The sequence below is a fragment of the Eptatretus burgeri genome, chromosome 6, assembly GCF_056783735.1.
Source record: "Eptatretus burgeri isolate ZD-2024b chromosome 6, Ebu_testis_v1, whole genome shotgun sequence".
NCBI classification, from domain to species: Eukaryota; Metazoa; Chordata; class Myxini; order Myxiniformes; family Myxinidae; genus Eptatretus; species Eptatretus burgeri.
The window spans coordinates 34,248,089-34,272,417 of NC_140966.1; the positions used below are offsets into that span (position 1 = coordinate 34,248,089).

The following is a 24,329-nucleotide window of genomic DNA, read 5'->3' on the forward strand; positions in this document are numbered from 1 at the left end:
AGATAGTGCGACCAAGGGGGCCCCGTTCCCACCCCCCTGCCAGGCACTGTCCACGAGGCCCGCGGGTTGCGGGGCCATCGCCGCTCCGCGTCTCATCACCAGACGGGTAGGCCCGACCAGGTCTCGGCCCCAGGCCTACCTCATTCTTGAGGGTATTTCTTTTCCTTGGTTTTGGGTATGTGTTGTCGGCGCCGTCTGTGAAGTAGAATTGTATAAGTGTTGCCGTGTGCTCGGTAGTCGGAATTAGCTCTGCACTGTGTTTTCACTTTTATGTTTGCTTTTTGTGTAAATGGAATTGTGTTTTCTTTTTTGTGTGCATTTGGTGGAATTGTATTTGTGTGCTTTCCGTTCGTCGCGAATAAATGTGCTTTATTGTTGAACTGTTTCCCGCTTCGCTTCGTCTTTTTCCCCATTGAACCCCCATCTTGCTTCACGTAAAGGGTTGGTAGTGGGCTGAATACGCCCGATAATTAATCGAACCGTCGAGGTCGACGATAACACCGCTCGGTTATTCTGATAGTCGGAACGGGTCGCTTAAGTGGCCCGTGTCCGAAGTCGACCTGCGGCGAGGTGCGATCGCCCGGTCTACCCTCCGCGTGGGTACTTAGGTAGTTCGAATTTGGCGAGCAACCCTATCCCACGCGGGGGCTGATTGGCTCGATCGCGGTGAGACCGAAAGGTCCACCCGTGACTGGTTCCCGGCGTTAGTCCGAGAGGGTCACGACTGGATTGTCCGTCCGGTGGGCGACGTGCCGCGATTCGAGTTACGTGGCCGTCAGCACGCCGGCGGGCGCGAAATCCGCAACAATATATATATATATATACATATATATATATATATATACGTATACATACGTGTAAATGCTTGAGCTTGAAAGTACTAAATTTGTCTTTTTGAGATCACCTTTCATGTCAAATCAAATTATGCTGCCTGAGTTTGAACACATACAGAGCTCCTCGAGAATGGGACTTGATTGCTTTTGAGTGCAAACGACAGATAACTCTTTGATATTGTGCTTGGAATTGAAAGAATTGGGATGGACAGACCATCATTGATGAAACTAATTGATAGGTATGTGGCTCAGCTTTGTAGTCAATCCGAGTTCTCAGGTTGTGTCGTTTTGCAGTTCTGCTTTTCTTGTTGAAGTAAATCCTGCTTTATTTTGTAAAAATAAAATAAAATTATATCATAGTTTTTGTATACATATCCAAATTCATTGGGAGGCAATCGACATGGATTCAAATGCAATAACTTGCGTGCCTTTATGACATTAACTGCAGCACAGCCTTCGAGAACGCATTGTTTTTGAATGCACACATGAAATGATAGTTATACCATGTAGGTACAATTTACCTTTGTTATTCGTTAAACATAATAAAGCACTTATAAAGAGACCACCTCATGCGGTGGACTGTCAGTATTCCGAACAAGCCTTCTAAAACGGACCTCATTTGATTTAAAAATTGCATTGAATCTGCATGACTTTCATAGACTCAAGAGATGAAAGAGCAAAAAGGGATTTGAAATTAATTAAATGTTTTGGATTCTATTCTGGTTGTCGAGTGTGGATTAATTGTGTTACTCATCAGTCCCTGTGCTTATCATATCCTTCTCGTCAACATCCATTTCACATTTTCTAACCCCAACTCTGTCCCCTTCTCCCTCATGTCACCTCCTCAAAGGAAAGTCTCTGGAGTAATTTGTGTTCAACAAAAAGCCTTTCAGGCCTGCGCTCTTTCAGCGCCGTGGTGCCCTGCGCTCAACTGTCTGACTGAAGCTGCTTTCGCTGAACTCGGCTGTGCGGAATCCGTGCAGCGCTGATTCTAATTTGTGAGTCCCTTTCTGTGTCTTCCCAGCCCACATTATAATGTCATTCGTAATCTTTATAACCACTCATTATGGAAACAAGAAGTATGCTCATCATAAATTATTTGCATTGAAACACTAATTGTTTTCTATGTCAAGTCTGATCTCGTATTCAAGATTACAAACACACAGTTTGCTGAGCTTAAACCTTTCAAGTGGATTTTCGTTTATAATTATCAGAAAACATTATTTCTTTCATCACAACCACCATTCCAATTTCGTTTGTTCATATATTTGTCCTGCTATCCCAATCAACAGCAAACTGACACCTTGACAATGCAGTATGAATGTCATATGACATTAACAAACTTAAAAAAGCACATCATAAAAAAAAACAAAAAACAAAGAGAAACAGTAAATAGACAGATGTTCAGATGGAAGGTTGTACATATTTCCTGGAGTACTTGAAGGGCCAGTTCTAGATCCATTTCTCTTTGAATTCATATCTGTTAACAGTGCCCCTGTTACCAGATTTCTACAACCATTCCTCTCCTGCGTTGCTTTCTGAAGCTCTGTCAGAGACAGCATGGTTGCATCCTTTACCCCCATCCATCCACCACATACAAGGTCGCCACTTCCTCTTCTTCCCTCAAACATACCCAGCAGCATGGTTGATTTCTCTAAACTTTCGTTTTCTGCATGCATGATGTGTCAAACGTATGACAGTTTCATATTTTGAGTTGAGTACTTCGAACGTACACGGTGGTCTAATTCCTTCAAGCACTGATTTGTTTGTTCTTACAGCAGTCTATCTGGAATTTAAACATTCGTCCCCAACACCACATTTCAAAACTGTGAATCTTCTTCCTTTCTTTCTTTTTCACTGTCCATGACACACATCCATACATTGCAACTGGAAATACCAGAGCATTCACCAGTCTTGGGTTGTATTGTCACATCTTTGTCAATCCTGACATTGCTGTTCTCCCCAATGCTAACCATTTATTAACTTCTCCTCCACATTCTCCACTCGTTTCAATCTTCGAACCCAGGAAGATGAAACTTTCCACGATTTCCACATGATCGTCTCATAGTCTGAACACGTCAGTCTTCTCAGTTGACAAGATTGTCATCATTTTTAGGTTTAAATAAAGACCAACCTTTTCACTATCCTTCTTCACTGTCTGCAGCAGCAGTTTCTTCAAGTCCTCTTTACTTCCTGCCAACAGAGTGAAATCGTCAGCATATCTTAGGTTGTTGATGCATCTCCCTCTAATCCTGACTCCAGGCTCTATGTCATCCAAGTTTGATTTCCTCATGATGTACTCACTACACAGAGTGAACAAGTCAGGGGAGAGAATGCACCCCCTGTCTAATCCATTTAACAATTCCAAAACTTTCTGTATCTCCACACAATGTTCTTACTGTATCTTCTTGTTTAGTTTACAGGCTTCTTATCAGACATATCAGGTGCGCCGACATCCCCTTTTCTCTCAGCATAATCCACATCAATTCATGATCAACACAATCAAATGCTTTACAATAATCTCGAAAACGGAGATACACCATCCCTTGATATTCCTTGAGGAGATTGGGACCATACTCCTTGGGAGATTGGGACATAGTGCAAAGCGTTGGTGCTGCTTAAGCAGTCTCCTTGGCTATTAGACGCAATCCCGGATGGGTCGCCACTCCGACACAGTATACCAGCATGCTGGCACTCATTTTGCCGACCTCGGAAGGATGACAGGCCGAGTTAACCCCACCTGGTATTAATTCAACAGCTGAGTGGGATTTGAACTCAGGACCCGAGGATCCAAAGCCCACCACCCTAACCATTAAGCCAACACCAGGCATACTGCATAAGAATAATTGATTTCTTTTCCTTTTCTTTTCCCATTTATGGGCTGCTTGGCCTGTGGCTGCTTGGTATTTTCTGGGGGCACAGCTGTACCACTGATGCAGTGCCCCTGTTACCAGCAAGCTTGTACTCATTTTCCCAACCTCAAGTTTGACACAACCCACCTGGTGTTAATTCAATGTAACGGCAGGGGTTTCAATTCAAGACCCTAAGATCTTAATTAAGCCAGCCACCTTAATCGTTTGGCCAACACCAGACTTGCTTTTTCCATGATCCACCTTATATTTGCGATTAGATCTCCAGTACCTCTTCCTCTTCTGAAACCTGGTTGCTCAACAGGCATTTCTTGATTAATGAAGTTTTCTCTTATGTGTTGAATGACCTTGGTAATATTTTGCGAGAATGTGAAATCAAGGCAATGGTTCGGTTATTTGAAAATTCCATTGGATCTCCTTTCTTTGGCAATGCTATGAGGACTGACTGTTTCTGTCTTTGAGGCCATACAATCCTGTTCCAGATCTCCAGACTGATAGCTGTTAAATTTTCATTGACTCCTCCCCACCTTCCTTTAAAAATTTGGAATTTCATCAGTACCTGGTGTTTTTTCCATTTCCAGCTCTTTCAGGATTCAATGTAAGCTTGGTGTTGGCTTAACGGTTAAGGTGGCTGGCTTGAGTTAGAGCCCCAGCCGTTTCATTGAAATAACACCAGGTGGGTTGACTCAGCCTTTCATCCTTCCAAGGTCGGCAAAATGAGTTTTAACTTACTGGAAGCAGGGGCACCACATCAGCGACACAGCTGTGCTTCCAGAAATAATGCAACCAGCAGCCAAAGGCGGCATACGAAACTACAACAACAACAGGGTTCGATGTAATTCACAGTCTATCACTCTTGGTTCTTGTTATCCCCACACTTATTGAAAAAAAATAGGGGGATATTATAACCGGTTCAGTCTGTTCAGCTGTCCATTATGCTATCTCCTCCTAAACGGTTGTGCATAAGTTCACCAAGCTTGGTCGTTATGATAATCATATGGCAAGAAGGTACAAAAGCAATATCATTTTGGCCCCACCCCCTGGGGCTGGGTCAAAAGGTCAAAGACCAAAAAATGCAATTACAGGCACATTTTTAAACATTTTAAATGAAACTTTGTCTTTGCAATCAACATTGGGGGATGCATGAAATATTTAACCATTTTCTTTTTATTTGACCTCCAGGTCATGCCCCACGGGGTGGGGGACTTTGGGTCACAGGGGTCAAAACAAAAGATTTTTTTAACTCAAAATGTGATATTGGGTCATTCCTGGTGTAACTCTTTGCCATCTTTAAACTTTGCTGCAAGTGGGAAGAATGGGGTTTTGTGATGGAGCGCCATCGACTTCGCTCCAGTTCATATTCTCCTTCATTTTTCTGTTCCACTCGAAAGGACCCAAATCCTAGACCTAAACTTTCCTGTAACCTCGCTGATCTTTGAAAAAGATCTCTTGTTTTCCCCACTTTGTTGTCACTTTTTAATCTCTATCCATGCTTCCTTGAAATGTTTCAGTTTGTCTTTCCTAGCTTTCTTTGGAAGTTGGCATTTAGATGCTTAATGCCCTTTGTTGATGAGCCTGAGGGTTTCATATCTCTTCTGTCTGCAATATTTATTGTCTCTTCTGACAGCCATTTGTCCTTATTACTTCTGCTTGCTTTTTGGGATCTTGTTTTTGACCTCTTATTTTACATTCTTCAATCTCTTGCCATAATTCGTCTGGCATTCTGTCAATTCGCTCATGGGAATATGAATCCACCTTTTTTCTTTTTTTTGCTCAACAGGAATTTTATAGGCTCAACACTTATTATAAAAAAATAAGAGAGAGAGGATGGAGGGGATGAGTGAGTTGGGGTGGGGGAGTGAGGAGGTGGGAGCAAGGAGGGGAGTGAGGATGGGGAAGAGAGGAGGGGAGAAGGGAAGGTGGGAAGTGTGGAGGGGAGGGGGGTTTGGAGGTTTTTTTATTTTTTTTTTTGTATACCTTGGTCGAGGCTCGTATGAGAGCTAACACACAACTCACAGCAAGGAGGCATGAGACAAGAGGGGTGGGAGTGGAAGGGACAAAACATTGGGGAACAGACACAGGTGAACTGTGGAAGGGAGAGGGATGGGGATGGGACGGGGAACATGGCGAGGAGAAGATGGACATTACAGGGACTTTCAGGAAGGAAAGCAGGAGAATTGAAGGAAGTGGGCTTGGGTGGATTATCGGGGTAGAAAAGATCGAGGATTTGGATGGGGAAGATAAGAGGTGGTGGTGAACAGCTGTTTTGAAAGCCTGGAGGGAAGAATGGGAAAGAATAGAGTGAGGAAGTTTATTCCAAAGGCGGGAAAAAAGAGGAATGAAAGAGTGAAGATGAGCAGTGATTCGTGATTTTGGTAGTTTTACCAGAAGGGGGTTGTTGGCGGACCTTGAGCGCCCTGTGGAAATGTGGTTGGGACAAATCGCAGAGAGAGCAGGGGGGGCAAGGCTGGAGAGGAGTCGGTAGAAGACAGAAAGACCACCGACCAACCTGCAGTGATTGAGTGAGAGGCCCAAAGACTCAGCTTCATTGCGGGAGATGCCAATGATCTTAAAAGCCCTGGTTTCGACAGCGTGAAGTCGAGAAAGGTGGGAGGCAGGAGCACCAGCCCAGAGGGGAGAGCAGTACTCCATCAGGCTTAAGCATTATAAAAGGGGGTTCTGAACTTCAGTTTGGCAGTGCGACTTGTGGAGAGGGGGGAGTGGGGGGGGTAGTACATGATTGAACAAAATGGGGTATGTTAAAACAGCACGTTAATATAGCACACGAAGACTGCGGGGAGAGGCCCATGTGGGGTATAGAGGGGAGGAGGTTTGGGAGTTGGTAAGCGTGATGGGAGGGGGGGAAGGCAGCATGATGGGAAGGGAAGACAGTGCGAGGGGAAGGGAAGATGGCGTGAGAGGAGGGTAAGGGAAGGCAGCATAATGGGAATGGAAGGGAAGGCAGTGTGAGGGGAAGAGAAGACAGTGTAGCAGGAGGGGAAGGGAAGGCAGTGTGAGGGGAGGGGAAGGGAAGACTGTGTAGGAGAGGGGGGAGGGAAAGCAGCGTGAGAGGAAGGGAAGGGCGATAAAACATGGCCAAACAGCAATATTTTCTTTTTAACCATTGGGTTCTATATAAAACTGGGCGGAAGCATATAAAATGCATGCTATCTACCTAGCAATGACCTGCCTGGAAGCATGTATGCTCTGGCCGGCTCACTCTGAATCTGATTCGGACATGCCACACTCTGGGGGAGAAATCTTAAATTCAAAACTAAACAGTCAGTCCTTAACAGCCCACCATATGTGTTCCTCCAACCTCCTCACAGTCCACGCTCACTGTGCATGTGCACCGGCAATATATTCATCCTTTCACTCGCACACATGCATGGATTCTCACCGGCATGCTCAACTTTCCCCACAGCATCACTGTGTGGCATGTCCCGCAGCATGTCCACTCCCCATGTGCCGAGGCACATGGTTCACGAGATAGCCATGAAACCTACCCACGTGCCGAAGCACATGGTCCACGAGACGGCCATAAAACCTACACAATGGCACAACGGGCCCGGGTGCAAGTTTGGTTCTCGTGCCCGCAAAACCTACGTACCGCACACACGTAACCAAGCACGCAGGCATGCACACACCCCTGCAGAGAGTCCCTTTACCAATCCAAATCTACCTATTTATACCACATCCATGTGTGTTCTACATACCTCTTCATGCTCCCACATGCAGTGACCTTTGTCCCCCTCCAGTCGGCTCACTCCGAATCAGATTCATACATGCTACATTCTGGGGAATCCGTTTTGAATTCAAAACTAAACCATCAGTCCTTAACAGTCCCCTTATCAGAGGGGGGGAGGGAGAGGGGGGGAGAGAGAGGGAGAGGGGAGGGAGAGAGAGGAAGGGGAGAGAGAGGGAGAGGGGTGAGAGAGGGGTGGGAGAGAGAGGAAGGGGAGAGAGAGGAAGGGGAGAGAGAGGGAGAGGGGTGAGAGAGGGGTGGGAGAGAGAGGAAGGGAGAGAGAGGGAGAGGGGGTGAGAGAGTGATGGAGTGGAGTGGAAGAGAGAAAGAGAGAGGGAGGGTTGTGTGAGAGGGGTGAGACAAAGGGAGAGGGGTGAGAGAAAGGATGGGGAAGAGAGGGGAGGGGTCATAGTCAGAGAGAGAGGGAGAGGAATGGGAGAGCGATGGAGAGGGGTGAAAGAGCGAGGGAGAGGGCAGCGAGAATCACCAGGGGAGAAGGGAGGAGGCCAGGAGAGGGGGAATTCCGGCAGACCAGACACCCAGTTTAACATTCATCCAAGAGACGGCACACACATTGATGAATCACCCTGCCTGTGAAAACCAGGATGACAGTTTACAGCTTAGAGCGAGCAACGTTCCTCTTGGCTGGAACCAAAGTGCTCATCATCTGGAACCATAGCTTTATCTGAGATCTCAGATCATGATTGTTTTCTTGGCATTCTCAGAAGTGGTTTGCTATTGTGTTCTTACAAGCATTGTCTGTACTTGTCGAGTAATCCATAACAGTCAGGAGGTGCGTCTGATAGAAATAACGATGAATGTGGTCATCATTGGTTAGATATTTATTGGTATGCAATCCTGATGAGGGCAAATAAACCAAAAATCTGGATCGGTGGCTCCGTTTGATGTTTCACTTATGTTGACCATCTCATCTTTGTCTGTTTGACAGAGTCACTGGGCCGAAGCCTCTGTGTTGGAGGTGACTCTTTGGTGTCGGACTATGTCCAGTGGGGATCCGGCGGAGTGCTCATTATGTGTATATATATATATATATATATATATATATATATATATATATATATATATATATATATATATATATATATACATACATATATATATATATATATATATATACATATATATATATATATATATATACATATATATATATATATATATATATATATACATATATATATATATATATATATATATATATATATATATATATATATATATATATATACATACATACACATATATGCAATTCTGAAATTCTTCTGACTTGGGCCAACATCATGATGATGACCTCATCACAATGGCATCATGCCTGCCAACCCCAAATCTTTATTTCTGGAAATAATGACATCAATGGTGCTTCCTGGTTGTGATTGGTGACTGTAACACAATATGTCCATGTGGTGGATGGCACTTCTTGGAGCCAAATACAATCTGGCCTCAACAGTCACAGTTATTGGGGCATCAAGTGCCAGCATAAAAGCCGAAAGGGCTTCAAAAGTCAGAAATATGTTGTCCTGGTGAGCCCTAAGAAGGGTGAAACCAGGTCGGTTGCTTCGCTTTTCATCTGCTTAGTGACAGATTTTGACTTTGCCTCACATGAACTGCTGGATGTCCTTCAGGGTTGGCAGGCATGTCGCCGTCGTGATGAGGTCATCATCACAATGTTGGTCCAAGTCAGAAGAATTTCATAATTGCATTAATGCTTTCCCCGACTGCTTAATAACATCAATGGTGCTTCCTGGTTGCGATTGGTGAATGTAACACAATGTGTCCATGTGACAGATCGTCCTTGTTGGAGCCAAATACAATCTGGCCTCACCAGTCAGTGGGGCATATATCTATATATGTATACACTGATGAGCCAAAACATTATGACCACTGACAGGTGAAGTGAATAACATTGATTATCTTGTTATAATGGCACCTCTCAAGGGGTGGGATATATTTGGCAGCAAGTGAACAATCAGTTCTTGAAGTTGATGTGTTGGATGCAGGAGAAATGGGCAGGAGTAAAGACCTGAGCGACTTTGACAAGGGCCAAATAGTTATGGCCAGATGACTGGGTCAGAGCATCTCTGAAACGGCAAGGCTTGTGGGGTGCTCCCGGTCAGCAGTGGTGAGTACCTACCGACAGTGGTCCAAGGAGGGACAAACCACAAACCGGCGACAGGGTGTTGGGCGCCCAAGGCTCATCGATGCGCGAGGACAACGAAGGCTATCAGATCTGCTCCGAACCGACAGAAGGTCTACTGTGGCACAAGTCACAGAAAATTTTAATGGTGGTCACGAGAGGAATGTGTCACAATCCACAGTGCATCGCACCCTGCTGCGTATGGGGCTGCGTCGCCGGAGACTGGTCAGAGTGCCCATGATGACCCCTGTCCACCATCGGAAGCACCTACAATGGGCATGCGAGCATCAGAACTGGACCTTGGAGCAGTGGAAGAAGGTCACCTGGTCTGAGGAGTCCCGTTTTGTTTTAGATCACGTGGATGGCCGTGTACGTGTGCGCCGTTTACCTGGGGAAGTGATGGCACCAGGATGCACTGTGGGAATACGACAAGCCGGTGGAGGGAGTGTGATGCTCTGGGCAATGTTTTGCTGGGAAACCCTGGGTCCGGCCATTCATGTGGATGTCAATTTGACACGTGTCACCTACCTAAAGGCCCTGTCACACCTTGACGATTTAGCTAGCGTATGCCGACTTATGAAAAATTTGTCTAAAACGCTGGCACACATCAACTAAGTCATGGGTAAGTTTTGATAAAGGCGCTGTCACACCTTGACGTTTTAGCCAGCAATGGCAACGTATAAAAATGTATGTAAAACGTTGGCGTACGCTGAAGTTTTGAGGTTTTTTTTAAAGTTTTGGTCGTATTCATAACGTGTTGGTCGTATGCATAACATATTAGTAACGGGCACAGAACGTTTCGTTGTCTTATAGAGAAATTAAACCAACGAATGCTTAGCCTGTTGTCGGCGTTCACAACCTATGCCCAACGATAGTTTAACTTAGGCATAGCGCACTGCACGTATCGCCGACAAACTCGTGGCGTAGCCTGTTAAAAAGCTGCCGCTCGCCTATTTAAATCATAACCGCCTGAAAATTGGAAGTGTCAACATCGCAGTCACACCTTGAGGATTTAGCCAGCGTATGCCGACCTATGAAAAATGTGTCTAAAACGCTGGGACACGTCGAATACGGTATGGGTAAGTTGTGTATACGTTAGGAGCACGATGAAAAACAATGAAGTACGCTGTCATATTCCGTGGTACGTTTAGTACGTCATGAAATTTCAAGCATGCTGAAAATTTTACGACGTACTCGACGTATGGCTCACAAGTTCCGCATACGCTGGCATAAGTTCTCGGCACGCTCCGCGATCGTTGTCACACGTCGGACACACGTTACTTGTAAGTTACTCATAAGTCGAAACACGTCGAGGTAATGTTTAGCATACCCGAAACTTAATTTTTAACCTATGAGTAACGTGCTTTGAACCTATGTGTAACGTATCTCAAACTCACATTGTCGTATGTATACGAATTTGATTGACGTCTTCCGGACGACAGAACTTACTGAACATGTTTCTAACTTACATCTACCGTATAATGGCTATTTGGCAGCGTTTAGGGGAATTGGTATATACAAATGGGCTTCACAAGAGGGCACCATCAGTGTTCCAGACTCCATGTTGAGTAGATGTCAACGTCAGTAGTATCAGTAGTAGTCGTATTAGGTGAGCGTGTCAGTAGTAGTTGTTGTAGTAGTAGTAGTAGCAGCAGCAGCAGTAGTAATAGTAGGTGAGCGTGCATACCTGCCAACCTTTTTGGAATTAAAATTGGTAGATTTTTGCGTGACGCAGGGGCATGCCCCCCCAGAAATTTTTTGAAAAAAAAAAAAAATTTTCATTAAGGGCGTGCTTTTGACAGCGTTCGCGTTTTTCACGTGTTTGTGAGACAGATATATCAGTCCTGCACAGCTCACAGAACGCGTGCTTCGTACCTTTCCGCGATGCCTTGATCCACGAATGTTCTTTTGTCCACTCGTCCTTGAAAACATTGTCGTACCGCAAAGGTGGCTTTTTCTTTTCAGGCGTGTCCATTGTGATTGTTGTGAAAGCATCCGCGCAAAAAATGGCTTTGTTGTTGTCCACTCGACCGTGCGACCCTAGCGACACTAGGCGGTTACGCGCGTCTGCTATCACTAAACTAAGGGTGCATAATCAGATTTAACGATAGCAAACACATGTAACGGTGTAGACGCGCGCATAGACGATGGAAAAACGTAAACTGCAAGGTCCTGTACAGTATCGTATTCTGTAACTCGGATTAAAAAAAAAAATTCCCCTGAATTTTAAAAACCGGTAGATTTAGCATGTAAAATCGGTAGCCGGTAGATAGCCTCGAAAATCGGGAGTCTACCGGCTAAATCGGTAGGGTTGGCAGGTATGAGCGTGATGGGGAGGGTGTGGGTGATGATGGATCCTCGTTGCGTCCACGAATCGGTGACTACTTTGCACCATTGTTCAATGTTCTTTTCGGCTAATTTTTTTTTCTCATTCCCACGCTGAACTATTTTTTTGTTTCAGTTTTTAAGGTATTCAAAACGACTTGGACAAATGCATAATGTACAAGTAATGAACACAGAACGCTTCGGTAACTTATAGATAAGTTATACCAACGATTGATTAGCATGTTTTAGGCGTCCACAACCTATGCCCAACGATAGTCTAACGTATGCATAGCGTGGCAGCATATCGTCGACGATTACGTGAGGTTTTCTATTCATAGGCTGCAACTTCACTTTTAATAAATGCCTGTCACTCGCCTATTGTTTTTGGACGCTGGTGCTCGGCAATTGAAATAGTTTCCATTGAACGAGTAAAATCGCTTCCACAGCACTGCAGTCACGGCAACAACAGCAGCAGGCTCAGTGCCAGCCTCATGCCAGGCTCAAGCGGATCCCTGTAGAAGGTGTACTGCTTGGTTATCCTTGGACCCACTCTGGCTAGCAGCTCGTCGAACATCACTGGGGGCATTCGCAGGAAGTTGATGAAGGATGCATGGTCCTCGTTCCGGAGTTCCACCATGAGCTGGTCATATATGCCGCAATGGCGTCGCCTCCCGATCCATGGTTTCACCCAGTTCCTTCTCCTCCGTTCACGTATTCTTCGCCCGGCTCTATTGGCACGCAACTGGTGCAGTGTCAACTCGATGAGGTCATGTTGATGTTGGAGGACAGGTAGGTATTGTCGTCTCAGCCTTGCCGTATCCTCAATCTCTCGGAATGACATGGACATGTACTCACCACGAAGTTTAAAAAAAAGACGGGTTCCTCCTGCGAAGCCCCTTTTTATATACCAATTCCCATAATCGCTGCCAATACGCCATTATACGGTATCTGTAAGTTAGAAACGCATTCAGTAAGTTCTGTGGTCGTCCTGAAGACGTCAAATACGTCAACATACGTATTTGTGCGTAGGACATGCTTTAAAATAATTCCCAAGCACGTTACTCATAGGTTATAAATAAGTCACGGGTACCCTAAGCATTACTTTGACGTGTTTCTACGTATGAGGAACTTTCAAGTAACGTGTTGCGAAGTTTGAACAACGTTCGTGTAGCGTGCTTACAAAACGTTACTCATAGGTTAGAAATAAGTTTCGGGTACGCTAAACATTACCTCGACGTGTTTCGACTTGTGAGTAAATTACAAGTAACGTGTGTCAATGATCGCATAACGTGCCTACAACTTATGGCCAGCGTCGCGGAACGTGTGAGTCATACGCCGGCATACGTCATAAGATTTCAAGCTTGTAAAAATTTGAGGACAACCAAAAAGTACAACGTTTAAAGCCAGCGTACCACGACGTATGGCAGTGTTTTTCAGCATGCTCTTAACGTATACAAAACGTACCCATAACGTATTCGACGTGTGCCAGCGTTTTAGACAAATTTTACATAAATCGGCATACGCTGGCTAAATCGTCAAGGTGTGACAGCGGCTTAACATTAAGAGCACGCTGAAAAACACTGCCATACGGTAGTACGCTGGCTTTCATCGTTATACTTTGCGATTGTCCTCAAATTTTAGCATGCTTGAAATTTTACGACGTATGCCAGCGTATGACTCGCACGTTCTGCTACGCTGGCCATAAGTTGTAGGCACGTTATGCGATCGTTGACACACGTTACTTGTAAGTTACTCATAAGTCGAAACACGTTGAGGTCATGATTAGCGTACCCGAAACTTATTTATAACCTATGAGTAACGTGTTGTAGGCACGTTACACGATCATTGACACACGTCGAGGAACGTTATGCGATCGTTGACACACGTCGAGGCACGTTACTTGTAAGTTACTCATAAGTCGAAACACGTCGAGGTAATGTTTAACGTACCCGAAACTTATTTATAACCTATGAATAACGTGCTTTGAACCTATGTGTAACGTACCTCCAACACATATTGACATATGTAGACGTATTTGATTGATGTCTTCCGGACGACCACAGAACTTGCTGAACGTGTTTCTAATTTACAGCTACCGTATAATGGCGTATTGGCAGCGTTAAAAAAAACAACAAAAAACAACAATAACTTCCGATATTTCGTCACGTGCCGTTATGTCACGTCCGATTGCCTCTTCAGTTTGCTCATGTCTTATTCTTAGTTCCTCCTCTGTGAATATTTTCTGTTTGAGGATACTGTCACGTCGACGTCGAAACTTAAAAGCAAATGTTCGAATATGTTTTAAAATTCGTGATAGACTAAAAAAAAACAACAAATAAAAAAAAACAACAACAACTTCAGATATTTTGTCACGTGCCTTTACGGAGCCAAGGAGTAAAAAAAGAAAATGTGCCTTGACGGAGAAAATAAGTTTCGGGTATGCTAAACATTACCTCAACGTGTTTCTACTTATGAGTAACTTACAAGGAACTTGTGTCGGCGTGTGTCAACGATCGCATATCGTGCGTACAACTTATTCCCAGCGTAGCGGAACATGTGAGTCATACGGCGAGTATGTCGTAAAATTTTCAGCATGCTTGAAATTTCACGACGTACTAGATGTACTACGACGTATGACAGCGTACTTCATCGTTTTTCAGCGTGCTCTTCACGTAAACCAAACTTACCCATACCGTATTCTACGTGTGCCAGCGTTTTAGACACATTTTTCATAGGTCGGCATACGCTGGCTAAATCGTCAAGGTGTGACTGCGTGGTTGACACTTCCAATTCTCAGGCGGTTATGATTTAAATCGGCGTGCGGCAGGTTTTTCACAGGCTATGCCACGAGTTCGTCGACGATACGTGCAGCGTGCTATGCCTAAGTTAAACTATCGTTGAGCATATGTTCTGAACGCCGACAACAGGCTAAGCATTCGTTGGTATAAGTTATCTACAAGACAACGAAACGTTCTGTGTACGTTACTAATATGTTATGCATACGACCAACCTGTTATGAATATGCCAAAAACGTTTTTAAAAAACATCAAAATTTCAGTGTACGCCAACGTTTTACATACATTTTTATACGTTGCCATTGCTGGCTAAATCATCAAGGTGTGACAGCGCCTTAACCATCGTTGCAGACCAGGTACACCACTTCATGTCAATAGTATTCACTGATGGCAGTGGCCTCTTTCAGCAGGATAATGCGCCCTGTCACACTGCACACATTGTTCGGGAATGGTTTGAGGAACATGATGAAGTGTTCACGGTGTTGCCCTGGCCTCCAAATTCTCCAGATCTCAATCCGATTGAGCATCTGTGGGATGTGCTGGACCGACAAGTCCGATACACAGCAGCTCCATCTCGCAACTTACAGGACTTGAAGGATCTGGTGCTAATGTTTTGGTGCCAGAAACCACAGGACACCTTCAGGGATCTTGTGGAGTCCATGCCTCAGCGGGTCGGCACTGTTTTGGCGGCATACGGAGGACCAACAGCATATTTGGCAGGTGGTCATAATGTTTTGGCTCATCAGTGTGTGTGTATGTATGTATATATACATATACAGTATACATAATTATGTGTATATGACCTTATGACATGACTGACATCATGTGCATCAATTATACTTTAATTATACATAATTATAGTTTATGCACATGACATCAGCATCGTGTCACAATGTCAGTGTGCTTCTTTGATTAAATTTAATATTCCTGACTGCAAACCTCCTTACTGGTGATCAGCAAGGCAGAGACAATGTGTTTTAATGGCAGGTGACACTTGTTGCTGGCAGGTCATGCAGCAATCGCTGTGATGGGACTCAATTTGTGTTCTGCTGCCTCATCAAGTTCGGGGGTTCAATGAGCGTTGATTAACGAGCTTAGTATGGTCATGAATAAACGATCAGCAATACTGTATGTTGTCCTGATAAGCCCATAAAAAGGGTGAAATCAACACCTCTGCTTTTATCTATTCATGACCATCGGCTTTAAATGTCAGTCTGCAGGCTTGAGTACCATCCGGAAGCCCCCGAGTTTGGAGGTGACATGTTGGTATAATTTATGCACATGACATCAGTGTTGTGTCATAAGGTCGGTGTGCTTCTTTTATATATGTATCTGTACATGTACATGTATCTATCTATAATTCCAGCAATCTTTGTGTGTCTGTCTGTCTGTCTGTCTGCGACCGCCATTTCTCGACAACCCCTGGTCCGATCTAATTGAAACTTGCCAGGAATATTGCTGGGGACCTGAGGATGTGCCTTTTTAAGGTTTGATATTAATCGGACAAGCAGTTCTCATGTTATGGCCATTTATTTGCCAACCAATGACAGGACACGGTGCTATGACATCACTATTGATGTCACAATTATTCTTTTTCTCTTTTTTTGCACATATGGGCACGCATGTACAGGCATGCACTAGTATAACAAATGTCGAGAGAGGCTCTTTCAAAATGACCCTCATTCAAGTACCCAGATCAAGATTGTTTATTCTGTATGTGTTACTGAAACACTTGTTTCATTAAATCTGATTCCTTCTGCAAGATTTGACTGAAGCAGCAGCACATATGAAAGCAAATGGAAAGAGCAATCACCAAATTTATTGGCATCTCCCACGATGAGGCTGGAGCACAAGGCTTGTTGTTCTCATGAAATCATCAAGGTCGGTCACATTTCTGTTTGTTTTTTTTTCTCCATGGCCAAGCTCTCCCTGCTCTCTCAACCCTCCAATCCTTCTTAACTACCCAAGAATGCACAAATTTTTCCAGTAACCTCCTTGTTACACCCACAACTCGAACCTCATACACGCCTCAATGCCTTTGTTGCTGTTTTCTCCCGTTTATGGAACTGCCTTCCTGAGGGTTTTCAATCTCATTCTTTCATTCCATTGAATATAAACATGTGGTGCACAATGATCTCATGTTATCCTCATCCATCTCCATGATGGTATATACTATATACCCCCTAATAATCTGGCCAACTCAACTCTAGTCTCTCTCTTTCTGTCTCTCTTTTCTCTGTTCTGTCTCTCTCTGTTCTTTCTCTCATTAATTCCCTTGCTTGGTCGATTCAAATTTTTGCTCCCACTGTCAATTTGGCCAACAAACCTTTTACTTGTGTCGAAAAAAACCCCTTTTTGCAGCGAAGCCTTTTTTTACCTTCTCCACTCTGGCTGTCTTTACAAGCCATTTTGAACGATTTTCTCATGCATCCCTGTATAGCTAATTTGAAGGCATTTGTATTGCTGATATAGGACCTTGAAGAAATTTTCAGGAAGTTACATTACGACATAGGATGCCATGACAAAACGTCTGGCGGAAAAGCCTAATGTGATATCATGTGTTAAACAATGAAGTTAATATTCAATGTTGAATGTTGAAAGTTTAACTGAAATACATAACTAGAAGTTCCAAATGAAATTTGGTCTTGGAAACATTGTTATTCATTTTTAGAGTGATACATGAGAAATGGAGAAAGGTTGCAAAAGATGGAATGGCACACCAGATGGAAATTATAGCTTTTCTCCATGATATTTTCTCAAATGTTGAGAGATATAGCACACTTACGAACATTTTCAAAAAGTAAATGTTTTTTTTTGGGGGGGGGGATTCCTTGTCGAGGCTCGTGTGAGAGCTAACACACACGCACAGCAAGGGGGGGCATGAGACAAGAGGGGTGGTAGTGGGAAGGACAAAACAGTGGGGAACAGAGACATTAGGAGATCTGTGGAAGAGAGAGGGATGGGGCGGGGTACATGGGGTATACAAGATGGACACTACAGGGACTTTCAGGAAGGAAGGTAGGGAATTTGAAAGAGGTGGGCTTGGCGTGGATTAACGGGGTAGAAAAGATCGAGGATTTGGATGGGGGATGATAAGAGGTGGTGGTGAACAGCTGTTTTGAAGGCCTGGAAGGAAGAATGGGATTGAATAGAGTGAGGGAGTTTATTCCAAAGGCGGGAAAAAAGAGGAATGAAAGAGTGAAGGTGAGCAGTGATTCGTGATTTTGGTAGTTTTAACAGAAGGGGGTTGTTGGCGGACCTTGAGCGGCCTGCGGAAATGTAGTGGGGACGAGAACAGGTGGGGGGGGGGGCAAGACTGGAGAGGAGACGGGGGGGGGCAAGACTGGAGAGGTAGAAGACAGAAAGAACACCGACCTGCCTATGATGAGAGAGTGAGAGGCCCAAGGAATCAGCCTCATCGCGGGAGATGCCAATGATCCGAAATGCCTTGGTTTCCAGAGCGTGAAGCCGAGAACGGTGGGAGGCAAGAGCACCACCCCAGAGGGGAGAGCAGTACTCCATCAGGCTGTGGACGAAAGCTTTGTATGTGATCAGGAGCTCAGGTTGGCCGAGGAAGGACTTTGCACGACGGAGGATTCCTAGTCGGCGACTGGATTTGGAGGCCAGGTTTGAAATGTGGCTTTCCCAGGAAATATCATGGCAAGTCGTGAGACCCAGAAGCTTGAAAAAAAGGACTTCTTCCAGAGGATTGTTGAGAAAGTGGATGGGGGGTTTTCTAAACTGTCCTTTCGGATAGACATAGTGAGAGCGTGACATTTGTCCGGATTGAAAGACATGTTCCACGTGTTGGACCAGTTTGTGATTTTATCCAGATCTGCAGTGAGCTGTTAGCGAAGAAGGTGCTGCATGCCGGTCTGAGGGATGACAGATGCTACGGCAGAGGGTGGAGTCATCAGCAAAGAGATAAAGAGGATTTTCCAGAGAGTCGGAGAGATCATTGATGAAAACCAGAAAAAGAACAGGGCCCAGAACGCTACCTTGAGGAACTCCAGCTTGGACAGGAAGAGGGGATGAAAGAACTCCATTTAGGGCCACACGTTGACTGTGACAGGAGAGGAAGTCTGTGAGCCATGAGTGGAGATGGCCTTGGATACCATAGGAAGAGAGTTTTGTGAGCAGGGCAGGGTGTCAGACTGTGTCAAAAGCACACGATATATCTAGGGATACGACTGATTTCATGTCCGGCATTGAGGACCTCCATCCATTGTTGGGAGAGCAGAAGCAGCATATCCAGGGTAGAGTGACCTGGTCTGGAACCAAATTGATGATCGGAAATCAAGCCATTGGAGAAGAGGAAGGATTTGATGTCTGAAGCGATGATGGATTCCATAACCTTGATGATGATTGGGAGAAGGCTGATTGGTCTGCAGTTGCAAGGATCTGTTTTTGCACCTTTTTATGTAGGGCAGTGATGTTTGCCAATTTGGGTAATGTTTTAAAAGTATGCTTTTAAATGTTTTTAAAGTAAATATTGGGCAGGGACTCGTTACAAAAACACAGAATTGGCAGTTTGTTTTTATTTCAGAGATGAACTGCAATATCCCATCTTCGGTGCCATCCAACTTGGGCAACCTTCACCTTTCTAAGTGGTGTGTTTAAAAGGTTATATGAATGAGATATTCATGATGGTCCAAGACACGTCAACAGTACATGTTCACAGATAAATGATGCAGTTGTGATAGAATAGAGGTGAATAATCCTCGAATAAATATTTTATCTCCATGGTAGCATACTTTTCTGCTTGCTTACAAATGCCAAGCAGAATTCCAATTTACATCAAAGACTGGCTTCTTTTGATAGCCTGCTTTGAACCTGCAGTACACATTCAAGTGTTCACAAAACACTTAAGGTGAAAATCCTTTGTGATTTTCACCTGCTTGGTTTGAGCAATTTGAAATTTCATTAAAAAGTGACTGATTCCAACTTTCCTGCTGTGTGAAGTTACAATTTTAGCTATTTTTCTTAAGTCCCAAAAATAATCTGACATTATAAAAGCTCAATGCAAAAGCTTTTCAACTCGGTCTTAAAATATGTGTGATTTTGTAATTGCTTCTTTTGATATCGTGCATTATAAACATCAAAATGAAGGTAAAATTACAATGAAAACATATCACGAGGTAAATCATCAATCTTGAAATGACAAATGGGGCAGTGACATAATTTCTACTGATTGATCGAGAACAATTGTGTGATCTCCATAGATAAAAGAAGATCTTGATTGCCGTGCAATTAGTTTACCGATAATTGAGGAATCAGAGCTCAAAATGGAGAATCAGCATTATAAATTCATCACACCACAAAAATCAGCAAGAAGTCCCTTAAAAAAAAACACACGTGCACTTTTTACTGTACTTAAAATGATCTATTTTGATGTTGCCAATGATGAATATTTTCCTCTGATATGTTCATCAATATTTCCTTTCCCCCATCCTTTCACATTATTCATCCAACTCTTACATATTATTGCTTGACCTGAAACTGTTGGTGGCTCGTTCTCATTCTCCTTTGCCTTTCCCGACATACCCTAAAAATATATATCAACTTGGCAAGCGCTCTCCAAGCTACTTGGTAATGGAACACACCCCCGCAGTAGCCGTTCGTTGATGACACTTCTGTAGCTTCACACTATTCAGCCTTGAAAACTCTGGCTAATTACATATAAAACCTTAATTTATTACACAAATTGCTAATCCATTTATTTGGCCAGTGTATTAGCCAGACTGTTGGCTCGATTGTTCCCAGAAAGAAAAAAAAATAACCCAACGTGCACACCTGAAGCAAAACATTCCTCCCGCTTATGTGCATATATCATACATCGTGGTTAAACATAGCTTGGACAATTCAAATTTTGAATATGAGACTTCTGAAGACGTCTTAGACTTACCATAAAACCAATGCGGCAGATGCAGTATTTTATTTTTGACCATTGTGGGTGTAGTCAAGCCTGCTCTCCAGCCAATGGGTTTGAAGGCTTCTTGTGCATGCAGCTTCATTACGTTATATATATATATATATATATATATATATATATATATATATATATATATATACATATACATACATATATATATATATATATACATACATATATATATATACATATACATATATATATATATACATACATATATATATATATATATATATATATATATATATATACATATACATACATATATATATATACATACACACATACACAACCCGTCGTTTCACTGATGGAAATATTTATTACCTGGGGAGAGAAAAGATGGAGAGGGGATAGAGGAGGGAGGCAGTATAGGGGAGCTCGGAGTGAGGCAGGGGAGAGCTAGGAAGGGGGGGGAGTGATGAAGGGGTGGGTGGAGCGACACCTCACCAAACATCGCTAAACACTCCAGTAGGCATGGTGGGAGTGAGGAGGATGGGGGGGGAGAGGAGGATGGAAGTGGTGAGGGGGAGGCAGTTTGGAAGGAGGAAAGCTAGAGGGGAGGGGTTCTCAACTTGCATTTCATCGTGGGACTTGTGAAGAAGGGGGCGGTGTGAGTGCAGGATTGAACGAAATGGGGTACATTCAAACATTACGTTAATACAGCATGCAGAGACTGCCGGGAGATGTCAATGGGAGTGGAGAGGGAGAGGATTTGGGAGGAGGTAATCATGAGGGGAGGTGATGGAAGGCAGCATGATGGGAAGGGAAGGTAGCATGAGGGGTAGAGAATGCGGTGTGAGGGGAAGGGAAGGCAGTGTGCTGGGCAAGGAAGGGAAGGGTCATATAACGTGCCCAAACAGCAACATTTTTTTTTAACCGCCGGGTTCTATATAAAACCAGGCGAGAGCATTTAAAACCCATGCTATTAAAACCCATACAGGCCTGCCTGTATGCAAGCATGCATGCTCACACATGCAGGGACCTTTGCAACCCCTCCGGTTGGCTCACTCCAAATATGATTTGTACATGCGACAGTCCCCTCAATAGAGGGGGAGGATGGGGGGGAGCAGGGAGAGAGGTGAGAGAGAGAGAGAGAGAGAGAGGTGAGAGAGAGAGAGAGAGAGAGAGAGAGAGAGGTGAGAGAGAGGTGAGAGAGAGGTGAGAGAGAGGTGAGAGAGAGGTGAGAGAGAGATGAGAGAGAGATGAGAGAGAGATGAGAGAGAGATGAGAGAGAGATGAGAGAGAGATGAGAGAGAGATGAGAGAGAGATGAGAGAGAGATGAGAGAGAGATGAGAGAGAGATGAGAGAGAGATGAGAGAGAGATGAGAGAGAGATGAGAGAGAGATGAGAGAGAGATGAGAGAGAGATGAGAGAGAGATGAGAGAGAGATGAGAGAGAGATGAGAGAGAGATGAGAGAGAGATGAGAGAGAGATGAGAGAGAGATGAGAGAGAGATGAGAGAGAGATGAGAGAGAGATGAGAGAGAGATGAGAGAGAGAGAGAGAGAGAGAGAGAGAGCTGAGAGAGCTGAGAGAGCGCTGAGAGAGCGCTGAGAGAGCGCTGAGAGAGCGCTGAGAGAGCGCTGAGAGAGAGCTGAGAGAGAGCTGAGAGAGAGCTGAGAGAGAGCTGAGAGAGAGCTGAGAGAGAGCTGAGAGAGAGCTGAGAGAGAGCTGAGAGAGAGCTGAGAGAGAGCTGAGAGAGAGCTGAGAGAGAGCTGAGAGAGAGCTGAGAGAGAGCTGAGAGAGAGCTGAGAGAGAGCTGAGAGAGAGCTGAGAGAGAGCTAGAGAGCTGAGAGAGAGCTAGAGAGCTGAGAGAGAGCTAGAGAGCTGAGAGAGAGCTAGAGAGCTAGAGAGCTAGAGAGAGAGAGAGAGAGAGAGAGCTGGGAGTGAGAGAGAGAGAGAGAGAGAGAGAGAGAGAGAGAGAGAGAGAGAGAGAGAGAGAGAGAGAGAGAGAGAGAGAGAGAGAGAGAGAGAGAGAGAGAGAGAGAGAGAGAGAGAGAGAGAGAGAGAGAGAGAGAGAGAGAGAGAGAGAGAGAGAGAGAGAGAGAGAGAGAGAGAGAGAGAGAGAGAGAGAGAGGAGAAGGAGGGGGGTATTCCAGCAGTTGTGACATCCAGTTCAAAGTCTATCCAAGAGACGGCACCCACATTGATGAATCACCCTGCCTGTGAAACCCTGGGATGACAGTTTCGGGATTCAAAGCTGGTTAGCTGGGTTAAGATTCAAACCCAGGCAAGACAGCCTCGAACGAGCATGCGTACCTCTTGGCTATCCTACAATGATGTGGCAATTCATTGCTTTGAAACTGAAAACATTTTTTACTCATGGTAATCATCTAATTTATTTTGCCTTATAAATGCCGAAGATGTCCACACAGACAACCGCACTGCAGTATCAAAATGGAAGCATGTAGAGATCAAAGCTTGAAGAGCACTCCAAGCAAGCAATCTTATGACATGGTTGAAGAAATTTTTTAAAATGCAACGTTTAATTTTTTTTTTCTTAAACGAAACGTTTAATTTTCCGTTCCTTTTTTAAATATGTACTTATTACAGAGCATGAACGACTTGCACAGGATGCCGTAGCATTGTTGTTGTTGTAGTAGTAGTCGTAGTCGTAGTCGTCGTATTAAATCCGGGCTATAGTGAAAACGCGTTATCAGAACTCAACACGAATTCTGCTCATCCGAAGATGAACCATTGCTCCAGCCACACGCTCTTTGACTAGTTCAGCTAGTAAAGTCTTTTTTTCCACCAACTGCTGATGGTGATCACTTCTACTGGATGCTCTAGCTTCTTGCTCATATTTAAGTACATCTTCTTTGAGAGCACTTATCAACCCAGATGCATTACTGGTGGTATGTGAGCAATATTGTTGACAGAAAATCCGAATTTGCGATTTTGTACAGTCCCACCACTGTCGGGTTTTAGGAAAGGAACACTTTTGGTGTTCTAACTTCTTCCATACCAGTCTGAAGGAATTTTCAAACTGTACATCATGTAATAACTTAACATTGAAAGTCCAGAATGCACTGTTACGACAATTGAAGGGTAATATATATCTTCCATTGCAATCATATGATGATCAGAAAAGCCAGATGGATGAATACTTGTTCTCTGAACCAGATTCACCATTCCCTGGTTTACATAGAATCTGTCCAGTCGGCCCATGGCTATCTGGTTCTTTGAACAGCACACCCGTGTATATTGATGGGTGTTTGGGTTTTGCAGATGCCAAACATCCTGAAATTTAAACTTTTGTACAAGTTTTGCCAAAACCATTGCACTGGGTGGATGGGGCTCAGGAGTATTCCTGTCCAGTCGGGGGTTTGAGTGTGGAGTTATAATCCCCCCCATACAAATTAGACTAGTCAAGTCAACAGTGTTTAGAAAACCTGCTAACTTTGGAAGGAATAGAATCCTTTCAGCGCTGTTGCTGGAGCAATACACATCAATAATACAAACTTTTTGATTGCTGCTTATCAATTCTACAGCAATTAAGAATCCTTTACAGACCACCCTCCAAGAAATCTCCGAGGGTTGGATTTGAGGGTGCACAATAACTGCCACACCTGCCTTAACATCTTCAAAAGGCATTGGAGAAAAAAAAAGCAACCTTTAAAAACCCTGCGCCACTCGTCCTCACAAGGTTGGTCGGTGTGTGTCTCTTGGAGCAT

At 44.1% G+C, this 24,329-nt stretch overlaps 1 protein-coding gene across 3 annotated transcripts in view; it reads left to right on the forward strand.

Moving 5' to 3' along the window:
- LOC147024526 (synaptotagmin-9-like) overlaps positions 1–24,329 on the forward strand; it is a 181,247-nt gene that overhangs the window by 134,060 nt on the left and 22,858 nt on the right. For 2 of the 3 annotated variants that reach the window (XM_085884531.1, XM_085884532.1), the window contains exon 7: positions 1,684–1,831. The exons of the other annotated variant lie outside the window; for it this stretch is intronic. In XM_085884531.1, the coding sequence (XP_085740657.1) occupies positions 1,684–1,776 (93 nt within the window). In that variant the 3' untranslated portion in view covers positions 1,777–1,831. The remainder of the gene's footprint in view (positions 1–1,683; positions 1,832–24,329) is intronic. 3 annotated transcript variants of the gene reach the window in all.